The 21,294-nt window shown below is 39.3% G+C and overlaps 1 protein-coding gene across 1 annotated transcript; it reads right to left on the bottom strand.

Annotated features, from left to right (window-relative positions):
• Positions 1-265: 265 nt before the first annotated feature.
• Positions 266-17,232, bottom strand: LOC145493313 (uncharacterized). The gene is made up of 6 exons (XM_081472752.1): positions 16,815-17,232; positions 8,600-9,362; positions 7,648-8,114; positions 7,136-7,559; positions 4,194-4,430; positions 266-3,514 (listed from the first exon to the last, which is right to left on the bottom strand). Exons 2-6 carry the CDS (start codon positions 9,315-9,317, stop codon positions 3,132-3,134), a joined length of 2,229 nt encoding a protein of 742 aa, XP_081328878.1. The 5' UTR covers positions 9,318-9,362; positions 16,815-17,232; the 3' UTR covers positions 266-3,131.
• Positions 17,233-21,294: the final 4,062 nt, after the last annotated feature.

Below are 21,294 nucleotides of genomic sequence, written 5' to 3'. Positions count from 1 at the left end.
GGCTGATAGTGTTCAATGGCTCAGCCAATCAGATTACAGCATTTGCATCAGTATACTAGTAGAATTCTACTAATAAACAATTACATTATGAGCTCGAGATTTCTATCACGCATAGAAATCGAGACCATCTTGTTTAGCCGAATGCCTTGTTGTTCTAGGCAGCGGCGGAGAGACTCCGAAACTCCTTGGACATAAGGTAAAACGGCGGTGGATTTAAATTCCGCGACAGGCTGTCGCGGAATTTAAATCCACCGCCGTTTTACCAAGGAGTTTCGGAGTCTCTCCGCCGCTGCCTAGAACAACAAGGCATTCGCACCGTCTTTAAGTCCGACACGACACTTCGGTCACACTTAGTGCGACCAAAGGACACCGTCAACCCGGCTAAACAAGATGGTGTTGTCTACAGGATTCCCTGTGAGTGCGGCAAAGTCTACATCGGGGAAACAGGGAGATCTATGCAAGAGAGGATCAAAGAACACGACAGGGATATACGACTCGCCCGTACCCAGACCTCCGCCGTTTCTGAACATACCCACGAGACCGGCCACTATCCTATCTGGAATGAGGTCAAGTTTATTGATCGAGATCCTCACTGGTACGCACGTAGGGTCAAGGAAGCTATTCACATAAGACTTCACCCTAACAACATCAACAGGGACAGTGGAATTGAAATTCCTGAAGCATGGATACCCACGATCAAGAAACACAACAACAGGAGAACGGTACAACAGCGGACCACTGAGGGAACAGCTACTCGCCGGAACAATGGAACAATAGGAGGATCGAAATGCACCAATCACAGCCGACCTTTGTGATATAAATGATACCGTGCAATCAGTCGACCTTATTGCCTGAAGAAGACTAGCAGTAAGCAGTCGAAACGTCACGATCTACATCTCAAGTGACCACATCGTGAGACAAACAATAATACACTTTATTAATGTTTCATATAATTATATTTTTCAATAGGTTTTTTTTTTTTTTTCATGTAGAATGTTAGGATGTCGACTTTTTTATGTTTTACAATTTTTGCCAGCGTTGTCCGCGTGTATTGCGAAAACAGCCCCTCCAAGAAGCATTTTGATATGATCTGTTGATTGCTCAGTAAGCTCAAAGTTGTTCCATGCAAGGGCGGATCAAGGATTTTTTTAAGGTGGGAAGGGGAAGCTGGTACCCTGGGGTTGCAGAATCAATGGAGCATGTTCTCAAACTTTTCCCAGACGTTTTGCAATTTGACAATTGGAACCTAATTGAAAACCGTTTCATTAGAAATTACAATGAGGTACCTAACTAGAGAGTTTGCCTTTACTTCTGCCATAATATTCACAACCTTTGTTCAACTTTTTAACGTTTTCCTTATCTAAAAGGGGGGTTGCTAGCCACCCAATTCCCCCCCCCCCCAAAAAAAGAAATCGCTCCTGCTTTGCAAGAATAGTGTTTGTACACCAGTGTGTTTGTTTTTTTAATTTAGAAAGATTTTTAGCACAGGGTTCTTGCGGGTCCTGGAAAGCCTGGAAAGCCTGGAAAGTCCTGGAAATTTGTGGCATTTTCCAGGACTGGAAAGTCCTGGAAAAAGGTAACTGGTCCTAGAAAGTTCTGGAAATCTGTTTAAAGGTCAAATCAACCAAAATTTAGACATTTTTTTCATTTGAGTTCAATGTGTTAATTAAGTGTGAAATAAACATTTTCTGAAGTTTCAAACGAATTAGAAGGAGCTTTGCGGAGATTTTGGAATGTTAAAATCACTGTCTTTTATCCTTCGTAATCGTAGAGCGGTCGGGAAAATTGTAGGATAATTGTCGGAAATAAAACTTGTGACGTCACTGTTGGTGAGCTCAAGAAATCCGGGAAATTTGAAACTGTTTGATTTCAAGTTCACAGTGAACTTCAGAGGAAAACCACTCAAAATCAAAAGTTAGCACTTTCAAGTTCCCCCAGGACCCAAAACTTAAAAGGGAATGGCTTTTAAAAATGAAATGAGAATGTTTCATGCCCTCGAAGCATTCGCGCGTTAGTGTATAACACTTTACCGAAGACAGCTTCGAACAAAATCTAACTTGTAGTAAGGAGTTTGTTGGGACCCTCTTTCAAGCTTCGTCAACTTGTAGTCAAGAAAGACGTGGTACCGACGATTTTTAACTTCACTATGGAACGTCGCAAGCCGGCAATTGGACAAAAAACAACGAAAAACAAGCGAATAATGCCTGCCAAACATCGGGCAAGCTCCTCGGCGATTCCCAAGTAAAATGAGGTTTGTATTTAGATCCAAAACTTTCCCACGAAAGACTCACTGAAGCAGAAACGCAGCAATGTATAAGACAACAATGACGTCACAAAGCAGAGTCTCAGTTCCATTCCTTCCATTAAAGTGCGCGGTTATTTTGGAAACGTTTTCGTGAAGCCATGGGCTGTCTTCAGACTTTTAACTTTTTTACTCCTTTCCGTGGTTCAGAAAGAAAACTTTCCGCATAAGTTTCCTTTTTACATTTTTTTTTTTAACATTTCGTCGCTATAAAATGGCTGAAGAAAAGATGTCTAAATTTTGGTTCATTTTACCTTTAACTCAAGTAAAAAATATGAATTAAATGTATGGCGGACAGTAAACAATGAGATCTTGGGGGTTTTAGGGTTAATGTGAATTTTATAGGGTCCTGGAAAAAATACATCTCAGTCCTGGAAAAGTCATGGAAAAGTCTTGTCCAATTTCAAGGGCCTAGATTAAAAAACAATCGTGAGTGCAAAGCTATAGTTGTAAACAAGGAGCAAAAATGTAAGTATTCAGCTAAAGACCGGTAAGGATTGTAGCAAAGTTATGGCCGTCTCAGCTAAACTCTTGTTGTAAAGATAATATGATGTAACATCTGCTCCTTTCTCTTGAAATGAAAATGAAAACTTTTCAACAAGGATTGTCAAACGCTAAGGGAAAACTCGAGAGAGAAACAGAATGTTTCGCGAGAAGACTAGAGGCTCTATCCTCCTCACTATTCAGTTTATCGGCTGAAACATCTTCTCTCTCGCGTTTTCCAATTCTCGCTAGCCTTCATTAGCGTTACGAAGGAAATGTACCTTCCGTGTTTACTCATTAGAATTAAATTTCCGTCTGTAACACAGGCTAGTTTTCAAGACTTCATTCAATGAGGGAAGTCTGGTGGCAGTGACCACCATTTTTTAGCAGGATAGTCTGGTTCCTCGGTGTTTTCTACAGGGCACTTGACACCAGCATCAGAATCGGAATGCCGTGTCTGCTTCTTGGGGCTTTCTCTTGTAGTTTGTCGCATCCTTATGGATCGCTCTCCGCACTTAGCTACTTGTTCCAGCATCTTCAGCACGCGTTTCTTGTAAACTGAATCATATTCTTGTCCACGCACTGAGTTGGCGATCATAAACACGCCGTTTTTCTTGTCGCTTCCAGTGACTTCAATAGCTGCTTCCTTCAGCCTCTCTCTCTCTTCATCGGCATTCGGCTTTTTCGCGATTTCGTCATCAAATGTGATGACGGTGATGATCTTGATTGCTGTCATAAACAGAAAACAGAGCAACAGTTAACTAAAAAGTTTAGATAAGTTAAGAGTTCAACTCCTACAGGATTGGTTTAGGACATCAACATGGCCACCGTTTCATTGATTTGGAACACCAATATGGTTGCCGTGACGACATCTGAAAACGCTTTATAGCTGTGATGATTTTGATTGCTTCCAAAAACGGGGCGTACATTATGGTAGAGGAAAACAATATTCAGGACTATGATGCATCTGAAATCTAATAGTACACATCTGTTAAGCTTTCCTGTAAAATATAATTGAAATGAACTGAATTTAACCTATTTTGTAAGCACTTTTGGACTGTTGACAGCCGTTGCTACGGGCGTTGCTATGTGCGTTGCTATGTGCAAATTTCTTTATTTAAGCGTTAATCAAGGAGTGATTGGAGCAAAATCGTTTCAAAATACGTTTGCAAATGCAAAAAATCACTCTTATCTCGGTAAAAATTAAATGAAGAACATCATTAAAGCTATCCGTCTCGTGTATAAGTGCAACGTAATGTGATGCAATGTGATGGGACGTGACGTGATGTGGCGTGGCGTGGCGTGGCGTGCATGACATGACGTGAAGTAATGTCAATCAATATAGTGAAATGCAAGCTTACACTTCTAGGCTGAGCACAACCATCCGTTGGTTTAACTCACTACTCACTTGCTTTTCTCAGCTGGTATTGAACAAACTTGATGATTTCTCTGTATTTTCCTGTTTGAAATCTGATATCATTAGCTTTTATAACCCACAATATCACGTGCATCTGGTCAGCAATTGGCGGCTTCTCGAGTCTGCAAGCAGCAGCTCCAGCGGCTTCTGCCTTATTAGTGCTCGTGTAATCTCGGGTCAAATTATCTCCTGGTCGCTCAATTCCATATAAAATGCGAAACAGCTCTCCTGTTTTAGGAAAAGAGAACTTTGAATGAACGAATGAAAACTTTTTTTAACGTGCCAGTGTACTTAGCTATAGATTAGCTAATTGGGGACACCCAACTAAAGTCAATAGCTAATAACTAGTTTACAAAAAAACAAAAAACAAAAAACAACAAAACAACAAAACAACAACAACAAATAATAATAAATAAATGTTGAAGTTGATAAATATTTATTTACAGCATATCATAAATACTATGTAACAAATAAATTCCACGTTGCCGTGCGTCCGTTCAGTAATAGATCACAGATGACGTCAAAATGTGGTAAGAACAAAAAAGTGGCACACGAGGCGTTAGCCGAGTGTGTCACTGATGTTCTTACCTCATTTTGCCTTTTTTCTTCTGTGATCTATTACTGAACAGACGCACGGCAACATGGAATCTATTTGTTTTATATAATAACGAAACAAACTACTACAGATAAAGCTTTTTCATTTCAAAATCTTTCAACATAACTCGAAAGCAGGCCTTTGCCCACTTTGGCGAACACGACAAAAGCCATTTGACGTAATCTATTGTCTATACAAAATGAAGCGATCTCATTGGTTGCTATGTGTAGCAAAGAATTGTGATTGGTCTAGGAAAATCACACCAATGTCAAACTTGACTCGCGCGTCGCTTCTCGTGGAATGAAAACTTACAGCGAAAGCAGCATTGAACTGCGAAATCTACAAATCTTAAAGAAAATGCTGGAAAAGTCAAGCCGGTTTTTGTTATCAGAGCAGCCCTGTGAGCCGAAAAGCTTGGACGTTGCCTTGAATATTGCAGGAGTTGAAAAATACCCTCGGAAAACTTGCGGTTGCGGTCAGTCTGGAGGCCATTCGATTCGAGTTTTGAATGAAAGGAGCGTTAGTGACGGTGGAAATTTGTGTCCTCTGTGGTTGATGATTCTCAAATCAGTTTGAAATAGTGTCGGAGATATCTTTTAGCTGCGATGCAGTTGGCCGTGAGCTGTAGTGAGCTATACTTTGCTCGCTGCTGTGCCCTGAAACGTACTGGAATATTCGCATCGGAAAGTAAGGTTATGTGTTTATTTTAACTGATTTTAAGAAGTGAGGTGTCATTCCTGACATCAATCAGTGTTTCAACAATTACTTTGAGACTGATAAAAGTTGAATTTTTTAAAATAAATTAATCTCATAAACATTTGGTTTCTTCGGCTTGTTAAATACGAGATAAGCGGCAATGGTTCTCGGCTTACCGAGACCAATTTTGTGCTTGGGTTAGCCTCGCTCCGTTGCCGACTGAGACTACTCGAGTATTTTTTCTGAGTCATTTTCTACAAAAAAAAACGGCTTTTTCTTTCTTCTTCCTGCTGCTCGTACCTGTTGAATGCCTCGACAAGACTTTTTTGTACCTTATCTTTTGCCCAGTCATGTAAAATACTATCCAAATTCTCAAAACTTTCCGCCATTTTAAAACACAGAAGGAAAAACGTTGTAATGATGACGTCAATCGTGCGTCTGTCCTCTAATAGATCATAGGCGAGAACCAATCAAAATGGGAAAATAACTTGGGTTATTATATAAATAATAATATCGAATGATTCTGTTCTGTTCTTTACATAGTTTGCAGCAACTGCTATTTTTTTTCAATGAGGTCTGAAAGGTCAGTTTTTCTTATTCTTGTCTTAAATGTCGGGAGAGTCGGTGAAGTCCTTAATTTCTTGCTAAGTTTTGACCAGATATATGGACCCTGGTATCTTATTGTGTGTTTTCCATAACCTACAGTGTAAAAACGAGGTACCTTTCTCAGGGTATTCATTTTTAATGTGTAATGTAATTTGTAATAGAGCCGGAAAATTCACGAAACCTTTAAGGAGCCTCGGGGTAGCCTTAACTGTGCTCCCAAATTCTTGAGTGTTTATCAAGAAAACGAGCTTTCCTAATATAGTTATGTATGGGCAGTAAATTAAATGAAGACCAGGGTTCGATGGCAGCCCTCATTTCAAGGTAATCCAACGTGAATACGGGGCAATCATGGGATGAACAAGTAAAAATTGCCTGAAATTACCTCACATACATGCTAGATTAAATTGTAAAGCAAATGTTGAAAGTTAACCGTCAAAAGGGCTATTATAGCGATTATGTTTACCTTATATGGAGTTCTACATATACTGCTGACAGGAATCAAACAGATGGTGAACAGTAATAACATAGATCTCCAGTTGCTAGTATGGACAGAAGGTTCAAACACAGACGATACCCGATCTTATTTCCGTCCAGAAAAGAATTTATAGCACAAAAGAAAAAAAAAAGAAAAAAAAAGAAAAAAAAGTTCAAATCATATGTTGCCTTGCAGATACTGTTCTCCATTTGTTTCAGTAACCATAGCAACAGATTTCGTAAGTCCTGCCCCAATCCCCACTCGATTTCCTCACTTCCGGCTTCGTTTACTTTTTGGCTCAGATTCTCATTGCAGTCTTTTTTGTGACAAAACTTAATTACGTGAATTTTCAACTTTCATTTTGTGTAATTTCATGGTCTGACCTTAGCTTGATCCTGATCTGCTGATCCGAGTATAAAGCTCTCTGAGCGACGCGGACAAACATGCCGAATACTTTATATATCTCTGTTTATGGCACTCGATTAGAAAATAAAGGAAGTAAGATTTCCTTTATATCATAAGGAGGTTCTTATCAGAAATTCTCAGAAAAAAAGAAGTTACCTTCTTCCGCCTTGTCTAACTCGAAGAATCCACGCATGTCGTAAAGCGTGAATTGGGTTCCCGGAACAACATAACTGTCCAAAATCGTCGTATCCTCCTTTCCAGTGCTCTGAGTTACAGCCGGCTCCAATTCAATGCCCAGTGACCTGAATATAGTGTTAATCAGAGCTGATTTTCCTGAGCCAGTCATGCCAAACAGTGCGGCATTCAGGCGACAACCTTCCATCTCGCTAGCCAATGCATCATGGAACTCCTCGTAATCCCCGATCTTGTATTCAAGTATTCGACCACAAAGCTGGGTGATTTCCTCGTCTTCTATTTGTTTGTTGTAAGCCATGTTCGGTTTGTAAGAACTTATCAGTGCAGCGTTCAGGCGACAAGCTTTCATCTCGCCAGCCAATGCATCATGAACAGCAGGACTGTACTGTAAGGGAGGGATCAACTCTGAAAGTTTGGTAAATATCAACACAAAATCAAATTCAACAGACAACCTTGATAATTTTTAGTCTTACCTGTTCTCTATCCAGAAAGAACATTTTGCATTTTCTGTACTCATACTCTGTAATTGTAGTTTTCAGTTTCACTTCATCAAGGCCGAGCTTCTGTAAGACTTGAGCTGTCACAAGTCTTTGTTCCGCTACTTCATTGAGATGGCCGCTGCTGTAATCTTTCCACAGACCTTCAAGGATTTGCAGTGAGCTGCATGTCACAGTTATCAACAAACTTCCTAAGTTGTAGTTTGCAACACCGACTTCCAGCTTAACTCTCAAGTATTCTAGAAACAAGTTGAAGGATTCCTTAAATGACAGAACGACTTGCCAAAAGCTAATCTCTGTTAAAGGATCCCGACGGTTTCTTTGATGAGGATAACTGGATTGTGGTTGCTCGTGGCTACTGGGAAATGTGATCACCGTTCTCGGGTTAATGGTATTTCCACCTTGCGAGAAGCTGTCCACCGTGATTTGAATAAGAAGAGAGTCTGTAAGTAAAAAAGAAAATGATACCAAGTGAAATTTATCAATTTTAACCGATCCTTGATGACCTTGTGAAGGACAAATGCTGTATTAAACTGCAATCGTGTGATTCAATAAGCACGGTGGCCTAGTAAAGTTTCCATTCGAATTACGCCTAGACTGACAGCACTCCGACTCTTTTGCTCCAAAAGAAGAAGAACGCAAACGCACGATTTTCGTGTGGCAAACTCGTAAGTCGAAAGTAGCTCATGTTTCGCCCCTCGCTCCTCGAAAATTGCGCTCGTTCTCTCAGCGTTTGCGTTCTTCCCAACGGATTTTAAACCAAAAGAGAGACTGACTGTGCACAGCCTAAGCTACTTGAAACAGTATTGACTCTTAACTTTCAATTGTGATCAAATTATTATCCGGATATACTAAGCCAAGCTTAAGGAATTCAGTCAATCTCGATTTTTAAAATATTTTTAGTTTGTTAAATATTTTGGAAGGTTACCTAGTTTTTGGTCGAGCTTCTGGATAATTTTGTTCTGATCTCTGACTTCCAGGCTAACTTGCTGCAGGTCATTTCGTACTTGTTCCACTGAATCTTTGATGTCCATGTCGTTCTTGTACCATAAGTTAAGTTCGTCTAGGTATCTCTGAGCTTCTGGCGTTAGAGGATCACTAAGCAGTTTAACAATGGACTTATTCCACTCATCTCTCTTTGCCTGACTAATAGATCCAGCAATTCGAGAAAGAGCCTCACTGATTTCCTTCCAAAGATTACAGAATTCAGATTCCATAATTTCCATTTTGCTGTTGTGCCCGTAAACGGAATTGCGGTAGTATTTTATCCGCGCTAAATCAGCTTCAAGACTGTGGTCTGTACTGTTTGGAAGATTATCCCATCCCGTGACAGGCTTTGTTAAGTTGCATATTGTTCTGAATAGTCTAAACATTAAAGTGATATCGAAATCGGTGGACTTGCCAAAGGTACCAGGGGAGGGGTAGAGGCATTTCCATTCTGGTGAAGAGAGCTTTGCTTGTCTCAGCTTGGTTTTCATAGCAGGATCACTAAGCTTTAATGGAAGATCAGTGGGCGAGTGTAAAGAATCAAACTTTTCTCTTAGAAGCCTGACGCCTCCAGACATCAAAAGTCTTGTAAGTCGATGGAAGTTTTGTTTCCCGTTCGTTGAATGCAAGGCTTCTTCTGCGTCTGTGACAGAAGCCATTGTCCCAATACTTGATCACTGACACGTCATACAACGATCTTAATCCTACAAAATAAAGGTTAGAAAACAAGTGATTCAAGAAACTTGTTGCGTGAGTGAACTTACCGTGGCTCAAAACAGTTTCCAGCTGGTAGATTTTGATGGGTCACTGTAACCACTCTTTATCACTTGATGCCATGGTATGAAAAAACTGCCCAATCATTGTTGAACTCGTTATTATCACGCCAGCACTCGAATGCGTGACCAAAAGCACTACCATTGTTTTTGTCGTTAAATCACTTCAATTCGAAATTAAACATCACAGGAATATCAGCACGACTGAAGCATAAACCAACATATATATGTTTACTTTAGCTGGGTTATCATGTCTTGACTGTCAAACAACATTCCTATGCTGCCATTTCAACGGTGTTCCATTAGGTTTTCATAACCCGTACGCATTCGTCTGGTGATTTTGAATTCCCCAAATCGCTCAATATTACCAAGCTCCTATGCAAATGTTCCTACGTCTCCCCTTTTGTTGCTCGGTATAATAATTCAACCTGCTATCAGGCAGAAATCCCCAGTAATTAGCAGTAACAAATAAGCCGCCATCTTCGATGGCTCCGCGTCTCTTATGTGCATATTGTCCAGCAAAAGTCTTTGCACACAGGGTAAGGGTAGAGTGGGATTTATTTCCGAAAGAAAAAGCGTTAGAATTTTCCAATATGTTAGTTCCAATTCAGGGCCTCCTTTCTTAGGTAAAGCGATGAAATGGTACACACGAAAAATTCAAACAAAGAAAAGTAACTCTGTTAAAAGCTCTGAAATCCCGACCCTCACCCCCATGTAAAATATGTTGTAACGCACGGGATTCGGATCTTCAGTCAAAATGGAGGACTTTCAAACGTCTTCAAGATGGAAACCCGAAAGTAGAATAACGCTTTAGCAGTTACTACTGGCTTAATCAAACGACACAAATAAAACAGATAGATGATACATACATGGAACTTGGCAGTTAACTGTTTTTCTTCAAAGTCGGATATGAGTACTCACTGAAAATTATATGCAGGGAAAGAATCAGTTTGCAAGATTCAAGATATTACAAACCGAGGTAGGTGAACATGCTATTATTGTGTATGCCATTTATACTGCTTGGTAATGCTGACGTTTCGAATTGAAGTAATATGCCGATACGATGATAATACTTTTAATTTGGTCACGCACTCGGAAGCTCCTGGCGTGATTTTGTGTCTTTCGTGAACGATTTTGAATAATATTTTTACGAGTGCCTAATGATTTGCTCCCACTGAACTTTATATATATTGAAAGACCTATTCTATTATAGTTAGAATCTAAAATCTTTTGGAATTCCGAGACATGGCACATGGTCAAAATGACAATTCTTTTCACCGACTAACTCGATTTTGGAGAATACTGTGGTTTTCTTTACCGCTAAATAATTAGATTAATCCAATATTCTTGAAATCGTCCTTGCAATAAGCTGGTTGCACTACAACTTTTCTGCGCTCAATAGTTGCGAAATGCGAATCGAATGAAAATGGTTGATTTTCAGTCCAGTTGGGACTCGCTAAATTCAATGAAATTGAGTCTGAAAGTTAAATCGTAATTGTCGCTTTTCTCGGAAAGCCAAAAGTATATGAAGGAAAAAACTACAGCCTATTTGCACTCTTGCTAGCCTCTCTGAAGAAATTTGATTATGTTTGATTTTTGTGGGTATTTGCGCTTAAAGCTTTAAATCCAGAGATATCCAAGTTATAATAGATCAACTGCAAAGTAAGGATTAAACCAATAACGTTAAAGGAGCTACGTCACGACCTGCGCATGTGCGAAATTTGGCTCCGTTCTCATTGAGATTCAAATGCATCCGCCATCTTGAATTTATCGGAGTTGTTAAATTTTGCGCGAATTTAGCCGTTCTTGGTTAAAATTATTACGTCTTTTTGTCGCGTGTGTGGATTTCTTCTCATCGATCTACTTATCTTATCGTAGAGGCAAAATTATGGACGCAGAAGAGGCAAGAAAGGCTACGGTGGTGAGTTTCCTTCGACTCCATTACGTGACAGATTTGAATGTGTGAACTGTTTCGTAGTTTCTGGGAATATGCTCCAACGCAACGTCCATTTTCTCTTTCTTCTGTTGTTATCCTCTTAAGAAAATCGCATCTCCTGTTCGTGGGAAAACGCTTGTTCCGCGAAACAGAAAGCAAATGCAAATCGTGGCTGCCCATGCAAGATGTGGAAGTGAGTGCACGTGTGGTTCGACAGCAAATCCGTGCCGAAAACACGGTGAGAATCCTTATTTATGCACTTAGCTTTGTTGTAACATTGTTTGTAAGTAGGTATTGAAGGCTGCATGGAATGGAACAACTAGATTGCTGGCTATTTTTGTTTCTGTTTGTGTTCAAGTCTTTATATGTACATATATTCATGTGTACAGCATGTCTTTTTCATTTAGGCCAAACATTTCACCAAGCATAGAGCAGTCTCGAGTTTTCGCAGTTTAAATTGTCTTTCCCTTGAACTGAGAAGGTTTCTATATTTCTATATTTTTATTTGTTATTATTCCAAGAACAAAAATATGCCTAAATATGGAAAAGACCACAAAAATCAAAGCTTGAACACCAATTCAAATGCATAAAGTTTAGCACGGCAAGATTTGTTTTGTTCCTACACTTGATTTTTTTTTTATTTCTAGGTTCACTTGAATTGGTAAAAACTCTGTGCTTGCTACAGAGATTCCAGCCCTCCCGATTTGATGTGTTGCCTCCCGCTCTCCCGATTCATATCAAATTCTCCCGATTTGTCATAAAAATTGTGAAAACAAGGGGAAAAAATGCTAATCTTGAGAATTTTTTCCGATGTATTACACTTTCTTCTCATATTATCCCCCCAGTCTCTCACCCAGCGTTGTGCAGACTCATCAGGCCAGCAGTCTTACTCCATTTAGCAGCTCGAAAAAGATGGATTAACAACAGTAAAGAACAGCCCAAAGATGTCTGTGATAAGAATAAGACCTTATAGAATAATTCAGAAATGATGTCAAAATGCAGGAAAAGGCATTTGAGAAGACCTAATTATAAATTTGCAAAATTTCCCCTGGGGTCATGCCCCCGGACCCCCTAGAGGCTGGCGCCTTCGGCGCTAAAAGAGTCTCCCTATTTTCTTCAAAAAGGGTTGGAATCTCTGTTGCTAGCAAGCTGTCAAACTTGAATCTTTGACACAGTTGTTGGCTCTACCTAAAATAAATCAATTACAACACTTAATTTCGTCAGGCGAGCACAAAATACTTTACAGTACTGTACTTTATTGGTGATTACCTCCATAATGATCTTTTGGGAATTCACTCAAATGCTTGATGAAGCAATGTCTGCAAGCTGTGTGCGAGAAGCCTGCGTAGAAGAATTGACAATTTAGATGAGACCATCGGTGAAAGCGACATTTCTCAACCCACCCCTGGCACATCCACAGAAGGACAGATGACAAGTGTGAATAGAATGCCTAACCCTGCACCTCCTTCTAGCAACTCGGCAATACCATGATGCAAGTGTGGCATGTACCAAATTATGCCTCAAGAAATAGACTGCGATGGCAATACCACGCATGTCTTCATGAACGCAGCCTATTGGCAAAATGTTCTCCATAGATACGGTTATCTGGGGAAAGGAAACCAGGTGTGCCCTTCCTGTATAGTAACAGTTATCCATTGGCAGTATCCCTCACACTGGAGTTTATATGGGATTCAGGGCTGATTAAACCAAAACAAATGCAAGTAACAAGTTCTTTCCCCCTGAAGAAAACCCCACAAAGAAAGCATTTATAGTAATAGTGGAAGAGGCATTTGGTTTGTTAATTTAAATCACCTCCACACCTGGTTTTCATCTTTATCATTGCACATTCAGGATGGGTGTTGGTTCATTATGCCGAAATAAAATGCATACTCAATACATGGTTCTCAGTTGAAGATTCACCAACAGCTAGTTCATGAATTTGTTACTTTTATAACAAGGCCAATGTTTATTACTGGAAAAAAAAATCAATACAGAAAAAAGATCAATAACTTCACGGTATAGAGAGAAAAAAGATCAATAAAACAAGGTATAGACTAGAAGAGCACACTGGGATTTTTAATGAACCAGATTTTCAAGCTACATCTCTAGGCAGGCTTGTGCAATTTTAAAAATATTTCCCTACAACTGATGGCAGTGCCAAAACCCAAAACAAAACCACTGAAATGAAACTCCTCACAACTGTCAACAGCCAACTGTAACCTGAGTGTTATTCAGGCTAACCAGAGTTTTATAGGGCTAACCTGAGTACTATCTTGTTGTTTCATTTTGTTTGCAGGGCTGCAAATAACAGTCGGTCATCAGTCATTGGCCGACCAAAATTTGTTCATGGTCAACGAAATCTCAATTGTGGGTGGACATGATGTCTGGACAATTTTTTATCGTAAATTACTTTACAGTAAGGGTGAATAAACATCTACTGTGAGTAAATCTTACTTTTTTGGTGATGCCCAACCACAATTTGTTTTGTCTGACCAAGATGGTGTTTTAGTACGACATATGTCCTTTCAAGAGAAGAAAATTTGCAGCCCTGGTTTGGTTATTTTGTTTCTGGTATTAGTACCTGACCTATACAATTTTTCCATTTTTGCTAGCAATGTTTCATAATATCCAGTAGTTCCAAAAGACTTTCCTTTCATCAAACACCCTGGGACTTACTGTATTCAATAACTAGTCATGGTCAGCACAGTCACCAAATAGTAATCAATAAATTTTATTGACTATATACATGTACTTTAGTGGAAATGTAATTTATTTTAGAGTGGGGGAGAAGTAAAAATTGGTTTGATCATGTCATTGAAATGAAAGAATATTGGTACACATCATAAAAAATAAACACTTTGTATGTTTGAGGACGATTTGGATTTTAAGCATCTACACTGTATTAGAAAAATAATTTAATTGACAGTATTGAAAGACAACTGTTCCCATGGAGATGCTCTAAAAGAGGCCATATCTTGTAAACAGGACTTCCTTATATGTTCAATAAGATGCTGATATGCCTGTAATATCACCATTGGTAGAACTCGCTGTAACATCAATATCCTCTCTGCAACAAAGACATTGAACACAACACATATTAATCATACAATCAGTACATATATGCATAAGTGAAGCCTTGGAGCCGATGGCTCATAGCTGCCAGAGCTTATTCCGATTTCTGTAGCATGAAGTGGCTAGGAGTATTTCTACTCCCCCTGGATGGGATGCTAGTCCATCGCAGGTCACTCCCGCACAATTTGTTAGGTTTCCCCAACAATTCACCGGTACCCATTTATACTCCTGGGTGGAGAGAGGCACTGTGAGAGTTAAGTGTCTTGCCCAAGAACACAACACCGTGTCCCTGGCCAGGGCTCCAACCCGGACCCCTCGCTCCAGGGACGAGTGCACTAACCATACATGCATACATATACTTTATTGGCTCAGCCGCATAGTCAATGTTTGAATGTAACAAACAAAACAGTAACAAATATAGAAAAAACTATTTAAGTAAATGCAAAGTCACGCCAAATTAAATTTTGAGCATTACTGACAAGGATGCAGAACACAAAGGGAATTTTGCATATTTGGATAATAAATGTAACACGTTGAGGGCATGATGACGAAAAAAAACGTCAGTTACTTGACTGGGCCTTTATGATCATGGTTGATCATCCACCCTTACAACAACAGAGCCAAGAGTTTATAGTAATAATAGTCCTGATGATGCACTAGATAACACACTTGTAAACCATACAGAATAGCGAGGCATACTAAATGTAAGTGGCAAATTATTTTTTTTTTGAAAGGGGAAATTGCACTTGTAGAAAAATCTAGTTCATATGCCCAGTTAGACTACATTAAAATAAGTAAACAGGTTGTATTGACTACGAAGGAAACATATAAGAAGAAAATGAGTTTAATGAAACGGCTACACATAGTTATTCCTCCTCTAATTAAAGTCAAAGTTGCGTGTGGCAACTTGTTTACAGTTGTACTTATCAGCTCACCTTCAACATGGCGCCGTCATTTTACGGAAGGGCTATCTTTCAGTATCTTCTCTCGTCTCGTATTTTCCTCTACTGACTTAGTTTCCTTTATGTGAGAGGCAAAAGAATAGGAAACATGTAAAATCACCAGATAAACGGTACAAGCAAAGTGGCAAACTGCACGTGAAAGATAAACGACAGGTACTTGCCTTCGTCGTTCTAGGGAAAGAAGATGGCCAGCAAACGCTGAATCACTCCGATATTCGCCATAAATCATCGCAGATACTGACGAAGAATAAAAGCGGCAGTCTAGCAAAACCCTTCGATGGCCTGTTTACCAAAACGTTACTCCCTCAGAAACTGAAGTGTAAATCCTCTTCCGACCACTTGCAGATCGCCGACCGCCTTGAGAAGACATCACACTGCATCACAACATCCACGAAAATTGACTCACAAAACATCGAACACGAGCCAAAATCTACATGTAAATACTCTACAACAATCAACTGCTATCAAAAGAATAGACCACTTAAGGATGGCAAAGATATTTTCCGATAAAGTTACGAATACCTCCTCGCCGACGATTTTGAAAGTTTGACGCTAAAACTTTTAAACTGTTTCGTGACCACACGCGCATGCGCGACCGTGACCTAGCTCCTTTGAAAGGATTGAACTAGTAACGCAAAGTAAGGATTGAACTAATAACGTTAAAAAAATCCGTCGGTTCTAAGAATAGTCAATGACCGTTCAGTTTCCCGGAAATCAGAGCAAGCGAGCGACGCAGTCGTTTTGAGATCAGATTGACCTTCTGTTTAATTTCATTTTAGCTGTGTTTTCTGCTTCCCTATTTACTATATCAGGCAACAGGAGAGCTTCTTGAAAGCTTATAAACATCAGTAGTTATCAGTTTGACATTTCTGTTCATGTTTTGCGTGCCTGGTATGATATAATGTTCGCCTTGAATATACAGGCTGTTGATTTGCATGTAGACTGTTGGTTTAAATGCAACATTCAGTATCATTTCATATCAGCTACAGATAAAAAGAAGTAACCGCAGATGAACGAATGTACTAGACATGAAAGACTGTGTTAGCAGTCAAAAATGCAAATCGTGAAGTATGAAGTAAATTGAACTGAACTGACTGGGTTGCATCAGCGGGTTGATACCATGTAAAAAGTAAACAATGTCTTTGCTCCTCTCCTTTAGCATCTTGCCTAATTTTGTGCTACCAAATGTATGTTTTGCATACTTTTGAATTTACTTTCGAACATATACGGAAATCGACAGCCTCTACAAACAACAGCTTAAACTGGTACGAATAAAACTGATCATGATGAACTAGTGTTTATAAAATTACAACGTAGCGACTCACTTAAGACTTCACGCATTTGCAAAATCACCAAGACGGCCCAACAAGCACTTTGCAAATTAAGAATCGATTCACGAACGGAGATACTCACGATTTTGAAATCACAGGTTCCCATTTGAAAATAAGTCAGCCTTCCTTTGTTCAAGTTTTGCGTATAAAGAGTATAGAGTCTTAATCTGTCGACGCTGTTGATACGTCGGAGTCGTCGGAGGCTTCCGAGAATCCAAATGTCACGTGACCTCTAGGTTTATTCGCTTACTGCGTGAAATTGAAGGAACTATTGTGACAGCCTCGTAGCCAATCCTCTTAACTAGCGTGTAAATTCTGGCTATCCCTAACTACATAAATACTTTTTTTCGTTTACTGATAGCGCTAAAGGCGAGTTGAAATGCAGTTTTGATATGAGCTGTGAAATGGTAAGGAGCTCGAGATGCGAGAGAGTTTGGAATTGTAGTCTCAACAGGCCATCAATTTCTTCGCCTTCTGAATGAAGAGACAAAGCAGTCTGAGACAAATCATCGAGCACCTATCTTTTTAAATGTCATTATTTTAGCTTCAAATAAGGAATGATAGTGTCAATCCAAGTAACAATACTAAAGGGCAGCGAATGGTACCTTGAATATCGTTGTGAATCAAGGGCAATGGCAGCCTTATATACAGAACCAAAATATACAATTCAATGAAGAGGAAGAATTAAATAATATATTTTAATTTTCATATTTTAATTCCTTTCGATATGTGGAATTTGCATTATTCCATAATTAAGAAACTCCAGTCGAAAAACCTCAAGGAACGCAACGTTTTCCATTTTTTCCACGAAAACAGTTTTACGATCGCGAAGAAAACATTGATCAGAACACTTATTTCAGTTTTTCTTATTCTTATTCAGTGTCTTCCGAAGACTTACCTGTGGCCTGCAGCAATGTTCTGTAGAATCTCGCGTAACCAATTCCAGCGTTGTCCTCGTGGATGGACAGCCGTGATTCGTGTGCGTGAACGACAAAAATGCGAAATCCTTGGCCATTTGCAGCTTGGGTATGGTGGTTTCACACATCTCTGAAATTTGCTGAATGCAAAATAACGGTTTTCAACCAAAATCAAAGTCATATTTGTTTTTCATATTACGTAGCAAATTTTCGACTGAGTCTAACTTGTACGTATTATCACAGTTGAACAGATGAAATTTCATCGATCTCGTAGAACTGTCCATTTCTCTAGAATTCGAACCCAGGGGCTTTACAATGATAGAGCGAAGTTTTCGTAGTCTACGACAAACCACGACTGCACAAACATGTCGTTCCAACCAGGTGTAAAGTCCTATCGAGATTCTCAATGCAATGAATCAAAGAGACAGAGTCTTCCGGCCTTTCTTCCTCCATTCTCTGGTTCTGAGCTTGTGACCAATTCTAAGAATTATTACCGTAACAAAAGCTAGCTTTTATACACGAAATTCAGAGAAAAAAACTCATTATTGTAATTAGTAAAGAAATGGAGATGCAGTCATTGAGGTTTTATCTTTTCAACTGTGACAACACTTGTAAATAAGACAGTGGTGCCGGCATTGCTGCTCGGAATGGAATATCTGTGAGACAGCCATGCCCAAACTACAGATAGAGTTCGCCATTTTGTGGTCCATGCAGATGGATCCCGACTCTCAATCAACTAAGACAACGCTGGCGTTGGCTGATCTGCAGCGGAGCATGACTGTAGGCTACTGGCGAGTGTTTGAAAGCTGGAAGTGTCTATTTTGTATACTTGTGTTACACAACACGATAGGCACATGACATGATATAAAGCTCGTTTTAATTAGTTATGTTAATTAATTAATTAATTAATTATGTATATTTTTTAATTCGTTCGGATTAACATGACTTATAGATACCAACAGTCACTTTCACAAGTGAAAGCTAGTGAACGATGTCAATCTCTAACGTACATAACAAAGCAATTGTTTACAGTTTCGTTTGTTCACCTCAAAGCTTTTTCGTGCTATTTTTGCAACTGCTGGGCCATGTCAATTTATATCAACACACCCCTGTTGAAGAGAGCTTAGGAGCTTCGTCAATCAGTGGTGTTTTTAATATTTGTGAGGAAAGTAGACTTTTCTCTTGAGAGGGGTAAAAATAAACGGCGCGCAATGCATGCAGAAGCGATAACGTTTAAAAGTTGTTCCTAGAATATTGGAACATAAGCAGATAAACTGACTCTTAAACTAAACTGTAGAACTTTTGTGTTAGAAACTTTAGGGGTTTACATTTAGGGTAGCCATTGGTAGTTCATTCAAGTAGTTCATGTACCAAGTCCATCGTGTTGGTCGTGAATGATTAATAACTAAATTTTCCAATACATAATAAAGGAGTTTCTGTTACAGTGTATTATCCACCCCCAAATCTTAGTTTAAAAGCTGAAATAAAAAGCACTCCGCTGATCCTACAAACAGTAAAGGAAAGCAGCAATTTTTTTCTGAAATCAACACATTATTATCTTTAAAGATATTTGGCGGTAAGCTGGTAAACCAGGAATCCGGAATTCCGCCGGAATTGCGGCGGAATTCGGCCGGGATTTTTAAGAGTCAATTCAGTTAAAGCGACTGAAGAGTTCCCGAAGATTGTCCGAACTCCGAATATACTCCGAAGATGATCTGAGAGCTACCGAAGTCACCCGAACATCCCCGACAAACAATCGAACTGCCGAAGATGTTCCGAAGATTTTCCGATTAATTTGCATGTACTCCGAAGATTATCCGAGGATTGCCGAATAACCTGAAAATCCCCGAGAAACATCCAAACTGCTGAAGATCACCCGAAGATTAAACAGACAGCTTATGACTATATTCACGGTTTTCGACGATTTATCGCTATGTCGAGTCCCTGTCGTAAGGAAAAGCCGTGCTTTTATAATGCGTGCGTGCCGATCACGCTCAGTAAAGATGCGCATTGCAAACTATTGCAAATCTATAATGAGCATTAAATCATACGCCAGGATAAACGTTAACATGGACATCCTTTAATTGAATTGTGCTCTTCGTAGATATTCAAAAGGTACAATGATATATTCAACTTTGCCTTAGTCAGTCCTTCAGTCAGTCTATTACAATTTCGCAAATCACTCAATTGAAATCAATTGTTATATTCTCCTTCACGATCACAGCCATTTTTGGAATACCACGTGAGCGTTGCTCGAATTAGGAAATGGCTGAGGAGATTTACGCCATTGCCGTATTTTACTGTATGCCAAACTTCACAATCGAGCTGTTCTTCGGGGATTTCTGAGTAACTTTTATAATACTAATATGCTTTGGACTAAGATCTTTGGACCAAAAAGTAAATAAGGAAAAAAAAAATATGTGCGTTCGAATGATTTGCTTTGTGTTATCTTCGGGTGATCTTCGGCAGTTTGGATGTTTATCGGGGATTTTCTGTTTATTCGGCAATCCTCGGATAATCTTCGGAGTACATGCAAATTAATCGGAAAATCTTCGGAACATCTTCGGCAGCTGGATTGTTTGTCGGGGATGTTCTGGTGACTTCGGTAGCTCTCGGACAATCTTCGGGAAATCTTCAATCACTTTGAATAGACCAATTTCGATATATTAAAATATAGCCTAAAACAATAAACTCCAGTACGAGGCTCTGGGGAATAACTACAGAGTTTGTGGGGTTTATTCCCCAGAGCCTCGCGCTGAGGTCTATTGTGTTAGGCTGAATTTTAATATATCGAAATTGGTCTATTGACAAAAAACAGACTCTCGGGCTATTCCTGGTTTTCCAGCTTACCACTTTGCCGCTAATTACCTCACCGGAAATTAATTTGTTGTTTTAAGCATATACTTGTCATATCGCGTGTGCGACCCGTATGTCGATCTAAAATTGGATGTATCGAAGATATGTTATTATGACTTTGCCTGTGTGCGCAAATTTATCCGACACTGTATAAACCAAGATCCACCCCCAAATCTTCGTTTAAAAGCTGAAATTAAAAGCACACCGCTGATCCTACAAAGAGCAAAGGAAAGCCGCAAAGTACAAGTTTCTCTCGCTGAAATCGACACCTTGTTAACTTTAAAGATGTTTGGCAACCCTAATTATCTCACCGAAAATTAATTTGTTGTTTTAACCGTAAACTTGTCATCAATGAACATTCGTATTGTCTTTATCCTGACAAAACGATTATCGATTGTTTAATCACAACCACTCTTTCGTTGACAGAAAATATAAAACAGCACGTTTCCAAAACTTCATAAAAAACTGCAAACTGCAAATGAATCGTACCCTGACTTCATTATCACTACTGTAAACCGTTTCAGTGCTCATACAATGCTCATACATTGCTCTCACTGACACAGTGCTCATTCAATTCAGACAATACTCATTCAATTCAGTTCAAGACTAGCAAAAGTGCAACTGCGCTATCAACCCGTAAATTTTGTGTAGACCCTTCAGCTATCGCGTGTGCGACTTGCTTGTCTATCAGCCTTAATTTGTATGTATGGAGGATATGTTCTTATTATGAGTTTGCCAGTGATCGCAAATTTATCCAACACTGTATAAACCAAAATCAACCCCCAAATC

The sequence above is a fragment of the Orbicella franksi genome, chromosome 7 (genome assembly GCF_964199315.1).
Source record: "Orbicella franksi chromosome 7, jaOrbFran1.1, whole genome shotgun sequence".
NCBI lineage: Eukaryota > Metazoa > Cnidaria > Anthozoa > Scleractinia > Merulinidae > Orbicella > Orbicella franksi.
The sequence above is the reverse complement of the archived record's forward strand: the minus strand, read 5'-3'. Positions and strand labels throughout refer to the sequence as shown.